A 16294-nucleotide genomic window follows, 5' to 3' on the forward strand; every position below is an offset into this window, starting at 1 on the left:
TTAAATCATTTAAAATTGAAAATTGTATTATGAAAACTCTATATATTAAAAGTATTTCCATTTGAAAATGTATTTAGCATCACTAAAAAGTAAAAAGTCATCTTGGGTATAAAATCCAAAAACTTTTAAATTTTATGGGGTAAAATTTAAATTCTAAAATATCAAGATGTAAAATCTAAACAGCTCAAACTCTAGGGGCTAAAAATCTAAATTCTGAAATTTTAGGTATAAAATATAAACATTCTCAAACTTCAGGTATATAATTTGCAATTTACCAAAAAAAAGCTTTAACAACACACCTTACAAGCAACTCAAGTAGATTCAAATAAGCGCAGTTAATGCTATGGAAAAAACATTAGAAAATGAACTTAATTGATAAAGCTTCTTATAGTTGAATAAGAAATTTGAAATTTATTCTTTGCCCACATCAAAATCCGATTAATATCGAAATAATAAGGTATTGTGTTGAAATACTAATAATTTTAGGTTTTGATCCCATTTGTCAAAGATCCTTTTTTTAGTTTCAAATTTTTCCAGGGTTCTGAGAACCCTTTAATGAATTTATAATTCAGTGGAAATTTTTATTAAATACAAATATTTTTAAAAGAAAATAGAGTAAAATTTGATTGATGTCATAGAATAAAACTCTTTAAAAAAAAAAAATGGTTTCATTCAAACTTTCTATCACATATTTTCTATTAAAAACAAAATGAAGTATTGGCCGATTTGTTTATCAAAAAGAAAGAAATATTGCCCGATATGTATAGGCAATTCAAAAAACGTTTCTCAGACTGTCAGACAAGCCCAAACCCCAGAAAATCCCATTTTCACTTTCTGAATGTAATTAAAACATTTCCAATGCCTCCAGATAGAGCATGGAAGAAAATGAAGCCCCTTTCTTCTTCTTCTTCTTCTAGTGAGGAGTGCCGGAACTGGCTCGAACTCCCAAGGGACGTGACGGTGTCGATTCTGCAGAGGCTGGGCACAATCGAAATCCTAGAGACCGCGCAGAAGGTGTGCACGCTGTGGCGCAACATCAGCAAAGACCCTTCCATGTGGAACTCCATCGATATGCGCAATCTGGGTGACCGCGACATGGATTGCGACCTCGAGAAGATGTGCAATCACGCCATCGATCGCAGTTGCGGCCACTTACAAGATATCAACATCGAGCACTTCGGTACCGACAACCTCCTCGCCTACATCACCCAAAGGTACCTTTCTTTCTTTCACTATCGACTTTTTATTTGATTGTTAAGTTTGTTAATTGTTGTATGAATTTTGTTCATTTTTTTGTCTGTGTATTTTTTGTTTATTGTTAAGTTTAATAGAATTATAAATATATACTATAAAATCATAATTGTTAAGTCCAATTAATTGGGTCAATTGTTGGTTCTGTTTTGATAACCATGCTAAGTACATTTGAAAAGTGGTCGCCTAGGTAGGAAAGCCACACTGATTACCTGCCTCTAACCGTCTTATCGTTACCCAAAAACAAAAAGTTTGCATCACATGTGCCTATTCTTGTTGGACCAACTTGATCAAAGATCTCAATAGGTCACACCCATCACTACTGCTGAAAATATTACAAGTAGATTTTTTGAGGTAAAATCTTATTATAAAGCTCCATCTCCTAGGGGGCATCATTATTTCCTTGGAAGCATATATGGAAGGCAAAGGTCCCAATGAAGGTAGCTTTTGTGTGTGTGTGTGTGCAGCCACTAAGGGGAAATTTATGACCATGGATAACCTCTGTAAGCGGAGGTGAGTGGTGAGTCTGTTGATCAATTGTTAATTCATTGCCCTTTTGCATATGATATTTGGTCTATGTTGTTTGGCATATTGGGGTTAGCTTGGGTGATGCTTTAGAGTGTTTTTGGCCTTGGTGGAGTTTTGGGCGGGGGGGGGTTTGGTCGGCATTGAAATGCAGATATTTGGGGGTGCTATACCTTTGTAATATGTGGCTTATTTGGAGAGAGCGTAATAATCACACATTTGAAGATATTTAGCGTTCGCCCTCGAATCTTAGCTGTTACTTCTTCATACTCTTTTTGATTGTTTGGCTATTCTGAGTGGCCGCTCATTTTCTAATTTGCTAGACGTTTTGAACTTATGTACTATTAGCTTATTTCTATTCGCAATCTCTATACACTTCCAATGTACAGTGGATATAATGTTTTTTTCCCTCTATTCTTATTAAAGTTTTCACACTTACTGACCAAAAATACCTAATGCTAATCCACAAGTATTATGAGCTTTAAGTACACCAGAAGCACATGTATACAGGTTGTTTCTAATTTGTCCTACACTAATGATCATTTATTATGTCATGTGATTTAAAAAATAATAATAAAATACTTGCTTCATAACTACTTCATTTATTGAGCTCATTGTTCACTTCTTTTTCTACAGTTCAACTAACAAACCACTAGTTTAATCAATGAAATAGTGAACTAGTCTATTTAATTGGGTCAATTGTTGATTCTATTTTGATAACCATGCAAAGTACTCCTAAAAAACTACATTATAAATTAAAGAAAGGGAATCAATATCTTCAATAGAAGTGTTGGCAACTTGGCATCACATGTGCCTATTCTTATTGGACTACCCATGAGTCCATGACTACTGCTGAGTCTCTCAGTTGTCCATTGACCCCAAGCTTCCCCTCACCAATCACTCTTCTTCAAAATTGATCTCCTGCCTCTTCAAAGTACTACAACCAAACCATTTCCACAATAATGCTCGATTGAAGGTGTCTAAGTTTCTCACCCTCTGTAAGCAGGGGGTTGTGTGGTAGATTGGTGTTGTATTTGTAAGCAAAGTGGTGAGTCCGTTGATAAGTTGTTAATTCATTGCCCTTTTGCATCTGATATATATGGTCTATGGTGTTTGACATGTTTGGGTTAGCTTGGGTTATACCTAAGAGCATTTTGGCCTTGGTGAAGTTTTGGGCTGGGGGGATTTGGTTTGCATTGAAATGCAGATATTTGGGGTGCTATACCTTTATGCCTTATGTGGCTTTTTTGGAGAGAGTGTAATAATCACACACTTGAAGACATTGAGTGTTCACCCTCGGATCTAAAGTTGTTACTTCTTCGTACTCTTTTTGACTGGATGGCTGTTTTAAGTGGCCATTCTTTTTCTAATTTGCTAGAATTTTTGGATTTATGCGCTCTTAACTGATTCCCATTTACAGCGTCTGTACACTTCCTATGTACAGTGGATGTAGTGTTTTCCCTCTATTCTTAATAAAGTTTTCACACTTACTGATCAACAAAACCTAACCCTTAATCCACAGGCATTATGAACTTCAAACACGCCACAAGCCCATGTACACAGGTTGTTTCTAATTTTTCCTACTCCAATGATCACTTATATCAAAGAGAAAAATAGCTTAACTCATTCTTTCTTCTTCAAAAAAATTTGGGGAGCAATTAGTTTAGTCACTAAATTAAAGAATTTCCCCTCCCCCCACTCCCCCACCACCAAAAAAAATAAAAATAAAAACCCAAAAAGTATCAGCATATGCAAGCTTTATTTCGAATAGTTTGCTTGTTTTTTATATTTGGGCAAGCTTGCTTAAGTTGTCAGCTGACACAGAGTCACAAGTAATTTGATTGATAGCTTCAAATTCAGGTAGGAAGCTTGGATTACTTGGCTTAGAGAATGTTCCCAACTAGATACGTTGTTTTCTATTCTTTGAACAATTTCTGTTTGTACAACAGAAAATAGACAGTACACCAACATATTGCAGACCTCCAATTGATTTATGGGCCAAAATGGACTAGAGGTCCTAAAGAATGTTTCTTTGATGACTTACTGCAGTTCACAATTTGGTGGGTTCAATCTATTTGTCTCTAATAAGGAATTTGTAGGATGCAGAACTCTTCCGCATTTTTTTATTTACTTGTCTATTTATAACTCCCGGTTTTTTATTCTTATTTTTTTTTTTTCACATCCTTGGTATTTTTGCAGTTCAAGTTAGCTTAGACGCCTTCGTCTTGTATGTTGCTATAGCATTTCGGATGAGGGAATGAGTGAAGCGGCTGCAAAACTTCCATTGTTGGAGGAACTGGACATTACACTTTGTCCATTGTCAAAAGAATCTCTAGAAGCTGTGGGGCGCTGTTGTCCTCTTTTGAAATCAATCAAATGGAATCAGCAGTGGTATGCTGCATATGGACTTTCTCAGATAAAGTGCAATGAGGAGGCAGTTGCTATTGCAAAGAACATGCCCGAGTTACGCCACCTCCAGATTATTGGAAATAAGCTGATGAATGATGGCTTGCTGGCCATACTTGATGGTTGTCCTCAGCTTGAATCACTTGACCTAAGGAAATGTTTCCATGTCACTCTGTCAGGAAATTTGGGAAGAATATGTGCTGAAAGGATTAAAAACCTGCGTCATCCTGATGATTCCACTGATGACTATGATTTCGTGGCTGATGATGGATCTTTTGATGAAGGCTCGGATGTTGTTTATTCCCTAGATTACACTGAGGATGATGAAGTCGATGATGACATTCATGATGATGGATCTTTTGATGATGAGTCGGACTATGATCCCACCAACTCTTATTAATGATTTGGGAGACTTTTATTTTGACTAGTGCTTTTGTACAGTGCATCTAAACAAATTGACTTTTGTGCTGCACCTATTTTGAATATTTAGTATTAGTAATACTTTAGTTATTAGATCTGAAATTTTAATGTAGTTTCTATCCCTGCGAATGCCTTCTTACATTTCAGCAAGACTTATTTACATCTACTTTTGAAGGTGGGAAAATTAGAGTTAAACAAATAGTGTAAAACCTCCTAGTTGGATTTACTTGAAAAAATATTTTGGATTCATCATGTGTCTAATTTTTATGTCAAGCAAATTTCACAGAGCCTACTGTTCTCAGTAATCCATGGATGTATATAAGTGCTCCTTTGTTATATTTTGTTTCAAAACCTTCACTTGCGAGACTTTCGGGTTTTTATGAACTACAATAACGTTCATTTTCCCGCTGTTACTTTGCCCCGGATAATGTAATCACTTTCTTAAACTTCTCTTAGTGGTTGTTTTATTGGAGATAACTTTAATAGATCTACGTTTTGACTATAAAAAAAAACATATCATCACTTATCATACATTTTAGTTAAAAGGATAAAAAAAAAAGTGTTGTAATTATCCTTTAAAAGTAAGAAAAGAAACGAGTTTGCAATTATGCCATGAATTTCCTCCCAACAGAAGGATTCTTGTTTGGAAATTCTAATCCACGATAAAGAAGTAAATGATCAATAGTGAGCATATCAATGTATCAAACTTATATGTGTTTCTTTAAATTCTCTATTGTTAGAATTCTCTTTATAAGTGTGGGTTCAAATTAGTTTAACTAATAAAGTCTTATATTGTCACATAAGAGATTCACGATTCAAACATTCCTTAATTTATTTTACAACATTTTTGCAAAATGTTGATGTGGCCAACTTTTTATTAATTTTCATATATATCCACCATTAATATTACTTTTTCACCACATCAACCGTTTGTAAAAAAATTTGTAAAATAGTTTGTATAGCTAATATTATTCGCAATTTATTTGTGCCTTAGCTAGATATGAGCAATAAATTAATTTGTGTCTTAACTACGTAAAGAAAAAAATTATCCCATGAAAAAAAAAAAAGGCATTTATATTAAGAAAAGACTCTTTAAAAGTGTAATCCAAAGGACTCCACTTTTCTGTAATTAGCTTTATTACCTTCTGCGATAGTAACTGCCATAATGCCATTACGGTCTTTTCGGTAATTGAAGGCATATTTTCGGAATTAAAAAATTACACCCATATTTATTCTTTAAAAAAAATAAATTAAAAATAATAAAAAACCGCCCGACTGTACAGGAATATTTTTTTAGAAAACAATCATGTCAACCCCTATATATATGGGATAACGTTTGATTTTCTGCCATTCTCATCTCTTTTCCCAGACGATATTAATCACAGTAGTACACACCAAAAAAACCTTAGAAATATCATTACCACTCCACTGCCCAAATCAAATTCAAATTCAAAAAATACCAATTTCGAGGAAACCCAAATCCCAAAATGCCTCCAAAGAAAGTATGGAAGAAAAAGGAGCCTCTTCCTCTTCCTCCTTCTCCTTCTGCTCCTTCTTCTTCATCTTCGAAGAAGCAAACTAAGAAAGTATGGAGGAAGAAAAAGGAGACCACCCAGAACTGGCTACAACTCCCAAGGGATGTGACGGCGTCGATTTTAAAGAGACTGGGCGCAGTCGAGATACCGGAGACCGCGCAGAAGGTGTGCATGCTGTAGCGCAGTCTCTGCCAAGACCCCTCCATGTGGCGCACCATCGACATGCGCAAAAGCTGCTGCAGACGTAGTCTCGGTGACCCCAGTAACATGCGATACTACCTCAAGAAGATGTGCATTCACGCCATCGATCGCAGTTTCGGCCAGCTGCCAGATGTCTACATCGAGAACTTTGGCTCAGACGAGCTCCTCACCTACATTGCCGAAAGATACATTTTTTTTTTTTTTTTTTTTTGTCCATCTTGATTGGTGATATTTCTGTTTAATTTTGTTCTTTTTATTTGATTTTGGTGTAATTTGATTTGTTAAAGTATGAATTTTTATGTGTTTAAAATATCAATTTTTGTATGTATTATCAAGTTTTTTAAGTATTGGCATCAAATTAGTTTGACTATTGTTTTGGACCACTTGAACAAAGATCTCAACAGGTCACACCCATGACTGCTGTTGACTCTACCAGTTGTCCATATACCCCAAGCTTCCCCACACCTATTACTCTTCTTCAAAATTGATCTCCTCTCTTGCCTCTTCAAAGTACCACAACCATTTCCTCAATAATACTTAATTGAAGAACACACTCGGCAGCTTGTTCACCCCTTAAATCCAACCTTTCCAAGCTATATTCAAACTATTGACCCTATACCAAAATCTATAGGTATTATTAAACTTTAAGCACACAAGTGACACCACAAGCACATGTATACAGATTGTTTCTAATTTTTCCCACGCCAACGATCACTTGTATCAAAGAGAGAAATAACTTGTTCCTTCTTTTCAGTAAAATTTGGGGTGCTATTAGTTTTGTCACTCTTCCACACAATAAGTGGTTGTTGCAACCACATTGAACCTTTTTGTTTTTGGATATTTAATGCACATTGAACCAAATATCAATTGACGAATTAAGTAATTTGCATCTTCAACAATTTGCAACAACATTGAACCCTTTTTTGTGGATGTTTGGGCAAGCTTGCTTATGTTGTTAGCTGACACATGGTCACAAGTACTTGGATTGATAGCTTCAAAGTTAGGTAGGAAGATTGGATGATTTGGACTAGAGAATGTTGCCAACTAGATATGTAGTTTTCTTTTCTTTCAAAGATTTGTGTGTATACAATAGAAAATAGACAGCACACCAATACATTGCAGCCCTCCTATAGAATTATGAGTCACACTGGACTAGAGGTCCTAAAGAAAATTTCTTTGATGACTTACTGCAGTTCACAATCTATATGGTGGATTCAAGCTATTTGCCTCCAATATAGAATTTGTAGCTGCAGAATTCTTCCACATCTCTGTATTGACTTGTCTGTTTGTAACTTCCAGTTCATTTTTTATCACATCCTTGGTATTTATGCAGTTCAAGTCAGCTTAGACGCCTTCGTCTTGTATGTTGCGATAGCATTTCAGAAAAGGCATTGAGGGAAGCGGCTGCAAAACTTCCATTATTGGACGAGCTGGGCATTACGCTTTTTTTATTGCCAAAAGAATCTCTGGAAGCTGTGGGGCACTGTTGTCCTCTTTTGAAATCATTGAAATGGAATCAGAAGTGGGATGCTGCTGACAAAGAGTGTGATGAGGAGGCAGTTGCCATTGCAAAGAACATGCCCGAATTACACCACCTCCAGCTTATTGGAAATCAGCTGACGAATGACGGCTTGCAGGCCATACTTGATGGTTGTCCTCACCTTGAATCACTTGACTTAAGGAGATGTTTCAATGTCACTTTGTCAGGAAATTTGGGGAGAAGATGTGCTGAACGGATTAAAAGCTTGCGGCATCCCAATGATTCCATGGATGGCTATGAATTCCTTGCTGAACAGAACTTGTATCTTTCCAATGATTCCACTGATGACTATGAATTCCTTGATGACATTCATGATGATGATGGATCTTTTGATGATGACTCTGATGACATTCATGATGAAGATGGATCTTTTGGTGATGACTATGAATTTGTTGCTGACATACATGATGATGATGGATCTTCTGATGAAGAATCCGGCCACATTGAAGAATCCGACGGCATTCATGATGATGACGGATCTTTTGATGATGACACAGACGACATTCATGATGATGATGTTTCTTTTGATGATGACTCTGATGACATTCATGATGATGATGGATCATTTGATGATGACTCCAACAACATTCATGATGATGACTCTGATGATGAATCTTTTGATGACGACCCCAATGATGATGGATCATTTGATGATGACTCTGATAACAATCCCATCGACTCTGATGATGATGACTCTTTTGATGACAACCCCGATGATGATGAATCTTTTGATGATGACTCTGATAACAATCCTATCTACTAGTATTCAATTAATGACTTCAGAGGATTTTGGCTAGTCTTATTGTATAGTGCATCTACACAAAATGACTTTTGTGCTACACTTATTTTGAATATTTTGTATTAGGAGTACTTTGGTGATTAGATTTTTATTTATAGTCTCTAATTAACTAATATATCATATCCTTGACAATGCTATTCAGTAAACGTATCATTACATTTCAGAAACTCTTAAATTATCAAATAACCTTATAGCTGGACTTTTCTTTTGTTTTGTTATTTTATTTTTTATTATTATTATTATATTATTTTTAAATTTTATAATTCGATAGTTACAACTTACAACAAGGAATGTGGGATTTGAATTTTGGATGTTATGAACACACGATAAAGTGCAAAATAGTTAAGTTACAATACTCTTGACTTATAAAATATTTTGGATCCATTGTATGACTAAATTTTATGTTAAACATCTTCTCAAAGAAAGATTTTATGTTAAGCAAATTTCATAGCATCTTTTCCCATGATAATGCAATCACTTTTGTAACTTCTCATAATTTTTGCCTTCTTGGAGATAAATTTAATGGATTCACATTTTAATTATTTTTTTTTAAAACATGTTATTATACATTTTTATTAAACAAATAAAAAAAAACTCAGTGTTGTAAACATCCTTTTAAGTTTGTAGTAAGAAAAAATGCCACTCTAATTGAGATTTTAGGCTTAAAAAAAAAAAAATACTAAAACTAAGTTTAAAAGCAAGGTTTAGAGCATATCATTGAAAACATCATGTCTCTTGCTTAGATTTTATTCTTTGTGATTTTAATTGGGCCTACTCATTGTGTGGGTCTTTTTTGCAAGTGTTGGGCTGGGCCGCCTACCGCTACACTAGGCCCAAGGTTTTATGGATCGAGGAGTTGGCACTGGTCTGAGAGCAAACCTTCTTGGTCCGGGTTGTGCACAAACAATGCCCTTGTTAGTCAGGTCTTGATCATGCACTTAAGGTAGACAGAACTACCACGTTAACTACAGCAGACAGATATAGTAAAGACAATAATAGAAATTTAAGCAAAATAACTAGTGGCCCTTAATGAAGGGTGCCCATTTTACACGATGGTAACAAAATAATGAGTATTAGATGGAGAATAAGGAGCGTATTAAAGAAACAAATGTCAGTCTGCCGCGTTAAGCTGTTCCACGGAGTTTGTGTCAAGAAGGGAAACCACTCCTTCAACGCGACTAATCTCTTTGAGGAAAAAATTAGCTGCTTTGAAGGAATGGGCCTAAGTGACTTGGGTTGAATGAAGTTTCTTCCTTTTGCTATCAAAGGGCATGGGTTGGAAAGGGAAATGGAGATTAACCCATTCGATGCATGCCAATCACTCTATTCCCTATGTTTCTTTCTTACTTATTTTTCTCTGTTTTCTTTTGTTTTTCTTTCTTGTTTTTACTCTCTTTTTATTCTTTCTCTCTTATTCGTCTTGTTTCTCTCGCTCCCCTGATTTTTGTGATTCTAGAGACTATCTTACAGAGGTTTTTTCCCCGTTCCTCATTCCGTCGTTCCCCCCTCTAGCCGTGCACAGTAGGACTACTTATATATGGCCAGTCGTGCTTGGCTTTTTACCATTTTAGCCCTTAACCGTTTTTGTCTGGCATGGGTTCCTTTGCCGACCATCACTGACTGATCAGTCACCCAACCAGCGCCCCTCCGCCTCAGTCAAAGAAGGTTTTTTTTGTTTTGCTTGTTCCTTGTGGCATTCTTACCTACCACGGTGTAAATACTCTCCTTCTCTCTACCTCTCTCGGCATGCACCTGATGGTTCCCACCTAACTTTACCTCTTTTGGGTTGTATGTCATTCCAGCAGAACACTGCTTCCAAAAGGGCTTGAGTAGGAAACACAAAAATGGGTCTTTCTCCCTTCCTACCGCCAGACCATACCCCCTTACCTCTGACCCATGACCTCACCATCTCCTGTATTGGCTGGGTATAAGCTGGTGAAGCGTGGGCCTTGCGCGTGCCTTGCCTTCATGCTTGTTCAAAATTCTGTCTGCTGCTCATCTGTCTGCCGCGGTCTAAATATCAAACTGCCCAGTTTGCTGCTTGTTTTTGGCTTCTTTCGACATTGGTTGTTTCGCCTGACTCTTCATTTATGGCCTGCATCTCCTAAGGGCTGGGCCTTGCTTGGTTGTGGGCCATTCCAAGCCTTTATTCCCAGCTTCTGTTACTTGCTTCCTACCTCATAGTTTTGTTGTGCCTGCCGTAAGGTCTACTTGACCCAAGCCTGCTGGGCCATTTTAGACATTTTTTGTTTATTCTTTCTTCGAAGGCCCAATGATCTCACTAGGCCCTTTGCTACTCACGGGCTGCCATTGTCCCGTCTACTTTCATTTGGGCGTCCTTGGCCTACTTACTCTCTTGGGCATCCTTGGTCCTTTTTTTCAATTTAAATGTTTCCCATAGGCTTTTACTAACTTCTTGGGCTTCTTCAGCCCAAGTATTTCTCACATTTCCCTTGGAGCTCATGAGTTTTCCATAGCCCCTTACTTTCTTTACTTGCACTACTTTGGGCCTACGGTAGCAGCCGTGACCCATTCTCACTTCTCCACATCCATATAGCTCATGGGTTTGATGTTACTTTCTTCCGGGCCTTTTTAGGCCCACTTACTTCCTCAGGATCTATTTATTTGCTTTTTTAGACCCACTATTCGTTATTCCTGTCACTTAACTTAATAACATTCCATACTACTTTTTTTTTCCCATGACTTTAGGCCTGCTTCCCTGCTGGGTTCGTAAAAAATGAGCATCTACACTCATAAGCAAATTTTGTGTCTCATGAATTGAAAAGATGGGTTTTGAAAGCTTTCTTTTGTTTCCTTATAAAGCCCATTGTTATTTTTTGAAATTGAAAAAAAAAAAAAACCATATTAATAATTTTTTTTTTGTTTTACCATATTAATATTATTTAAATAAAATAAATTATTATAAAAAAAAAAAAAAAAAAGCCAACCCGCCCGATTGTATAGGCATTTAAAAAAAAAAAAACGTGTTAAGCCATACATATACTGATATACATAACTTTCCATATCCACTTTCTTTCATTCTCTCTCAAAATCTCATTTCCCAGAAACTACAGTACACACCAAATCCAAAACCCTAGAAATTTCAATTCTCGCCGCCGAACCCAAAATCCAAATGCAGAAATTCAAATTCCGAGACAATCCCAATCCGAAAGTGCCTCAAAAGAAAGTATGGAAGAAAAAGGAGCCTACTCCTTCTTCTTCTTCTTCTACTTCTTCGAAAAAGCAAACTAAGAAAGTGTGGAGGAAAAAGGAGATTCCACGGAACTGGCTGGATCTCCCGAGGGACGTGACGGAGTCGATCCTCCAGAGACTCGGCTCGGTCGAGATCCTCAAGACCGCGGAGAAGGTGTGCACGCTGTGGCGCAATATCTGCAAAGAACCTTCCATGTGGCGCGACATCAACATGATTAATCTCTACTACTGGGAAGGCGGGTCATCCGACCCCCTGAAGATGTGCCACAACGCTGTCGATCGCAGCTGTGGCCAATTGCGAGCTATCAACATTGAGTACGTCGCTAACGATGAACTCCTCAATTATATCGCCCAAAGGTAACTTCTTCTTCTTTTTTTTTTTTTTGTGTATTTTCAGTTTTTGATATATGGGTTTTTTTGAATTATGGCTGACTTTGTAATTTGGGGTATCCGTAATTTTATTTTATTTTGTGCATCCTAGCTTTAAGGTTGGTGTTTACCCATGAATTAGGAGTCCAAGTCCTAATAGATATTACTCAAGAGCAAGGTAGTCGAAGGCGAAAGAGGCCTTGTATCGCCTGAGGTGGGAGGTGACAAAAAGGCGCTAGCCCGAGTAAAGCAAGGCGCCACATTCTCAATATATTTATTATAAATATAGAACTTAAATCATATGTACGTAGTGTATTATAATATTATAATGAAATGTTTTTCAATGTGTAGCATGAAGATATTAGGTCTATCAAATTATTTCAAAATAGGATTAACATGGTTTATGCTCTACTAGTTAGTTTAGTTAGTTCTAACATTATGATTTACAACAAGCTTCAATATAACTATAAGTCTTACAAAACAAATTTGTAAATTAATTTAACTAACAATAGGTTTATAACATGCCATTTGAAATTGATAATTTAAAAATAGGTTTCACAACAAACTTGTTATTAAAAAAAAAAAAAAAAAAAAATTGAGGCTCTCGCCTTAGCACCTTTTTCATAGCTTAAGGTGGTTGCCTTGCTCGCCTAGACTCTAAAGGCAAGCGCCTCACTAAAGGCACCTCACCTTAGAGCCTTTAAGGCGCCTTAGTGGCACCTCACCTCACCCAGGTGCCTAGGCAAGTGCCCGGCTCGCCTTTGACTACACTGCACAAGAGATATTCAGATTTTGATAATAGGAATTATGTTGTGTTATTGAAATTATGCATGAGTAGAGTGTGTCTCTCTCTATCACAGCCTCTGAATAGCCCAAAGTTTTCTCTTTTGTTCTCTCTTTTTTGATTTTGAATAATGTACATGAATAATGTGTTTATGTCACGTGATGTATTTTTCTTTACTTGTTTTATAACTAAGTCATTTGTTGAACTCATTGCTCAATTCTTTTTTTAATATATATAACTTGTTTGTATTTTTTTTTATATTAATTATTTTAGTAACTATAAAATGTATGAAATAATAAGTCTCAAGTCTACAATTCAACTAATGAACTGGTAGTGGACTCAATAAAGCAGTGAAATAGTCTTTTAATCAGGTCAATTGTTGGTTCTTTTTTGATAACTATGCAAGGTACTCCTACTTATAAAAAATAATCAATGTTTACATACAAAAAAAAAAAATAAAGGGATTGAATTCAATTGTGCCTATTCTTTTGGACCACTTGAATAAAGATCTCAAGTGTTGGATTTCAACTCAGAGTCTCTGGCTCAGTAACAATTAGCTCCACTCTATTAAAGATGCCACTATTCCTTTTCCTCCAAATTATCCACACATTAGGCAAAGATGTGTGCCTTCCGGACAAATGAACTCCTATGCTTTTCAAAGCAGCTTCTCCAGCCAAAAAGAACAACGATAACCCTCTTAGGCTGTTAGGTGTCATGACTGTATTCCAAACATTGCAAATGGGTCAACAAATGATCCATTGTTTTGCTTGTTACATTTGCACAATACAACACTAATATATGGAAGTTGTCCCTCTTTTTATGAGATTGTCCCTTGTCTAGCTTTTTTACCAAGCTGCTGTCCACAAAAAACAAAAGGCCAAATTACAAATTACAAATTGCACCCACAAATTTTGTTCCTCTCCATTGTCCATTGACCCTGAGCTTCTCCTAACCAATCAATCTTTTTCAAAATTGATCTCTTGCCTCTTTAAAGTACCACAACCATTTCCCTAGATAATGCTTGATTGTTAAAAAAAAAAAAAACCCTATATTTTATCGGAGAACACACAACAGCTTGTTCACCCCTTAAATCCAACCTTTCCAAGCTATATTCAAACTACAGACCCTAGACCTAAATCTACAAGTATTATAACCTTTAAGCACACCACAAGCACATGTATACAGGTTGTTTCTAATTTGTCCTACACCAATGATCACTTATATCAAAGAGAGAAATGACTTACCTTGTTCTTTCTTCTTCAGTAAAATTTGGGGTGTCATTAGTTTTGTCACTCTTGCACACAATGATTGGTTGTTGCAACCACATTGAACCCCAATTTTTTGGATATTTAATGCATATTGAACCAAATATCAATTGACGAATAAAGTAATTTGCACCTCCCACAATTTGTCGTGTGTCTTGGATCAAATGATCAGATTGACTGTTCAAACTACCTTTGCATAATAATGTCTATTGTTCAACAATCACTACATATGGCCTCCCTTCTTAATGTTTAAATCAAGGAATAAAAAATGCTTGAGGCTTTGGGTGTAATTATTGCAGCAGTGACTTAAAGGGGGCTGAGGAGTACATATATATCCTTTATTTTCCATATAAGAGTTACAAACTTGGAATAGTTTGCTTGTTTTTTATATTTGGGCTTATGTTGTTAACTGATGGTCACAAGTGCTTGGATTGATAGCTTCAAATTCAGGAGGAAGCTTGGGTGATTTGGCCTAGATAATGTTCCCAACTAGATACGTTGTTTTCTTTTCCTTGAACAATTTTTCTGTGTACAGTAGACGTACTGCAGTTCACAATCTTTCCACATTTTTGTGTTTACATGTCCGTTTAGGAAAAAGTTTGGCTCCAAGCATGTTTGGAGCTATCTTATCAACCTACTATGTGACAATTAAAAAGACCATTCGAATGTTGTTTTAGCCATATTACTTTTTTAATGAGTCATGTGACTTGTTTAAATAATACACATAGATAGTCTTATAATTTGTCATAATAGGTTGAAAAAGATAGCTTCAAATAGTATGGAGCCAAACTTTGTCCGTCTGTTTATAACTGCTGGTTCATTTTTATTTATTTATCACATCCTTGGTATTTTTGCAGTTCGAGTCAGCTCAGACGCCTTCGACTCTTTGATTGTTATGAAATTACAGATGAGGGATTGATTGAAATGGTTGAAAAACTTCCATTATTGGAGGAGCTGGACATTACGATTTCTACACTGTCACTGTCAGAAGAAACTATTGAAGCTGTGGGGCGCCATTGTCCTCATTTGAAATCATTCAAATGGAACCATGAGGAGTATAGATTCCCTCACATACAATGTGATGAGGAGGCAGTTGCTATTGCAAAGAACATGCCCGAACTGCGCCACCTCCAGCTTGTTGGAAATAGGCTGACAAATGATGGCTTGCAGGCCATACTAGACAATTGTCCTCACCTTGAATCACTTGACCTAAGGAAATGTTTCAATGTCACTCTGTCTGGAGATTTGGGAAGAAGGTGTGCACGGATTAAAAACTTGCAGCTTCCCAATGATTCCACTAATGACTCTGTATTCATTGTTGAAACTTCTGGTAATGGATCTTTTGAGGAAGACCTTCCGTTTTGGATGTTGGATGCAGATGACCTCTCTGATGATTATGAGTATTACTACGACAGCGATATCTCCTATGATGATTACTTTTCAAAATACAATGAGGATTGGGAGTATATTGTAAGACCTTTCTGATGATTATGGGTATCAAAGATTCTCGGGGTACACCAATTTCTCCTATGATGATTTCACTGAGTATCAAAACTTCGAAATTATATTTTTTGACTAGTCCTTTTGTAAAGTGCGCATCTAACCAAAATGACTTATTATGTGCTCTGCATTTCAGTATTAGCTACCAATATTTTGAATTTTATTTAGACATGAAGTTTGAACTTATATAGCTTCTAATAAACTAATATTAATACATCCTAATTATGCAAATTCCGTCGTTCAGTAAAAGTAACGTGACATTTTGGCAAGTCTTAAATTAATACTATATAACTTTGTATGTGGACCTTTGGAAGGGGGTAAAAATAGAGTTGAAAAAAAATGGTGTAATAACATCTCCTAGTTGGATTTATTATATATATATAATATTAGGATCCGTCCTGTGACTAGTTGATATGTTTAAGCAAACTTCATAAGGCCTACAATTCTTAGAAATCTATTATCGTGTAAAGTTCTCTCTTTTTTTTT

General features: G+C 36.2%; 3 protein-coding genes across 3 annotated transcripts; all 3 read left to right on the plus strand.

Moving 5' to 3' along the window:
* The first annotated feature begins 717 nt into the window (after positions 1-717).
* LOC142637196 (F-box protein SKIP19-like) lies at positions 718-8823 on the plus strand. The gene is made up of 2 exons (XM_075811484.1): positions 718-1214; positions 7672-8823. The coding sequence occupies exons 1-2, from the start codon at positions 760-762 to the stop codon at positions 8639-8641; spliced, it is 1425 nt and encodes a 474-aa protein (XP_075667599.1). The 5' UTR covers positions 718-759; the 3' UTR covers positions 8642-8823.
* Positions 1742-4725, plus strand: LOC142637059 (putative F-box/LRR-repeat protein 23). Its single transcript, XM_075811345.1, has 2 exons — positions 1742-1764; positions 3991-4725. Exons 1-2 carry the CDS (start codon positions 1742-1744, stop codon positions 4580-4582), a joined length of 615 nt encoding a protein of 204 aa, XP_075667460.1. The 3' UTR covers positions 4583-4725.
* Positions 8824-11676: 2853 nt separating the features above from the next.
* On the plus strand, positions 11677-15994 carry LOC142634203 (putative F-box/LRR-repeat protein 9). The gene is made up of 2 exons (XM_075808496.1): positions 11677-12247; positions 15166-15994. Exons 1-2 carry the CDS (start codon positions 11811-11813, stop codon positions 15791-15793), a joined length of 1065 nt encoding a protein of 354 aa, XP_075664611.1. The 5' UTR covers positions 11677-11810; the 3' UTR covers positions 15794-15994.
* The last annotated feature ends 300 nt before the right edge of the window (positions 15995-16294 follow it).

Source organism: Castanea sativa, chromosome 5 (genome assembly GCF_040712315.1).
Source record: "Castanea sativa cultivar Marrone di Chiusa Pesio chromosome 5, ASM4071231v1".
NCBI lineage: Eukaryota > Viridiplantae > Streptophyta > Magnoliopsida > Fagales > Fagaceae > Castanea > Castanea sativa.

Excerpts from the sequence above, each read along its gene's own strand:
- LOC142637196 (XM_075811484.1), top strand. The coding sequence starts at position 760 with ATGTATAGGCAATTCAAAAAACGTTTCTCAGACTGTCAGACAAGCCCA. Across the intron at positions 1,215-7,671 it reads CTCGCCTACATCACCCAAAG|TTCAAGTCAGCTTAGACGCC; the intron begins GTACCTTTCTTT and ends GTATTTATGCAG.
- LOC142637059 (XM_075811345.1), top strand. The coding sequence starts at position 1,742 with ATGGATAACCTCTGTAAGCGGAG. Across the intron at positions 1,765-3,990 it reads GATAACCTCTGTAAGCGGAG|ACGCCTTCGTCTTGTATGTT; the intron begins GTGAGTGGTGAG and ends AAGTTAGCTTAG.
- LOC142634203 (XM_075808496.1), top strand. The coding sequence starts at position 11,811 with ATGCAGAAATTCAAATTCCGAGACAATCCCAATCCGAAAGTGCCTCAA. Across the intron at positions 12,248-15,165 it reads CTCAATTATATCGCCCAAAG|TTCGAGTCAGCTCAGACGCC; the intron begins GTAACTTCTTCT and ends GTATTTTTGCAG.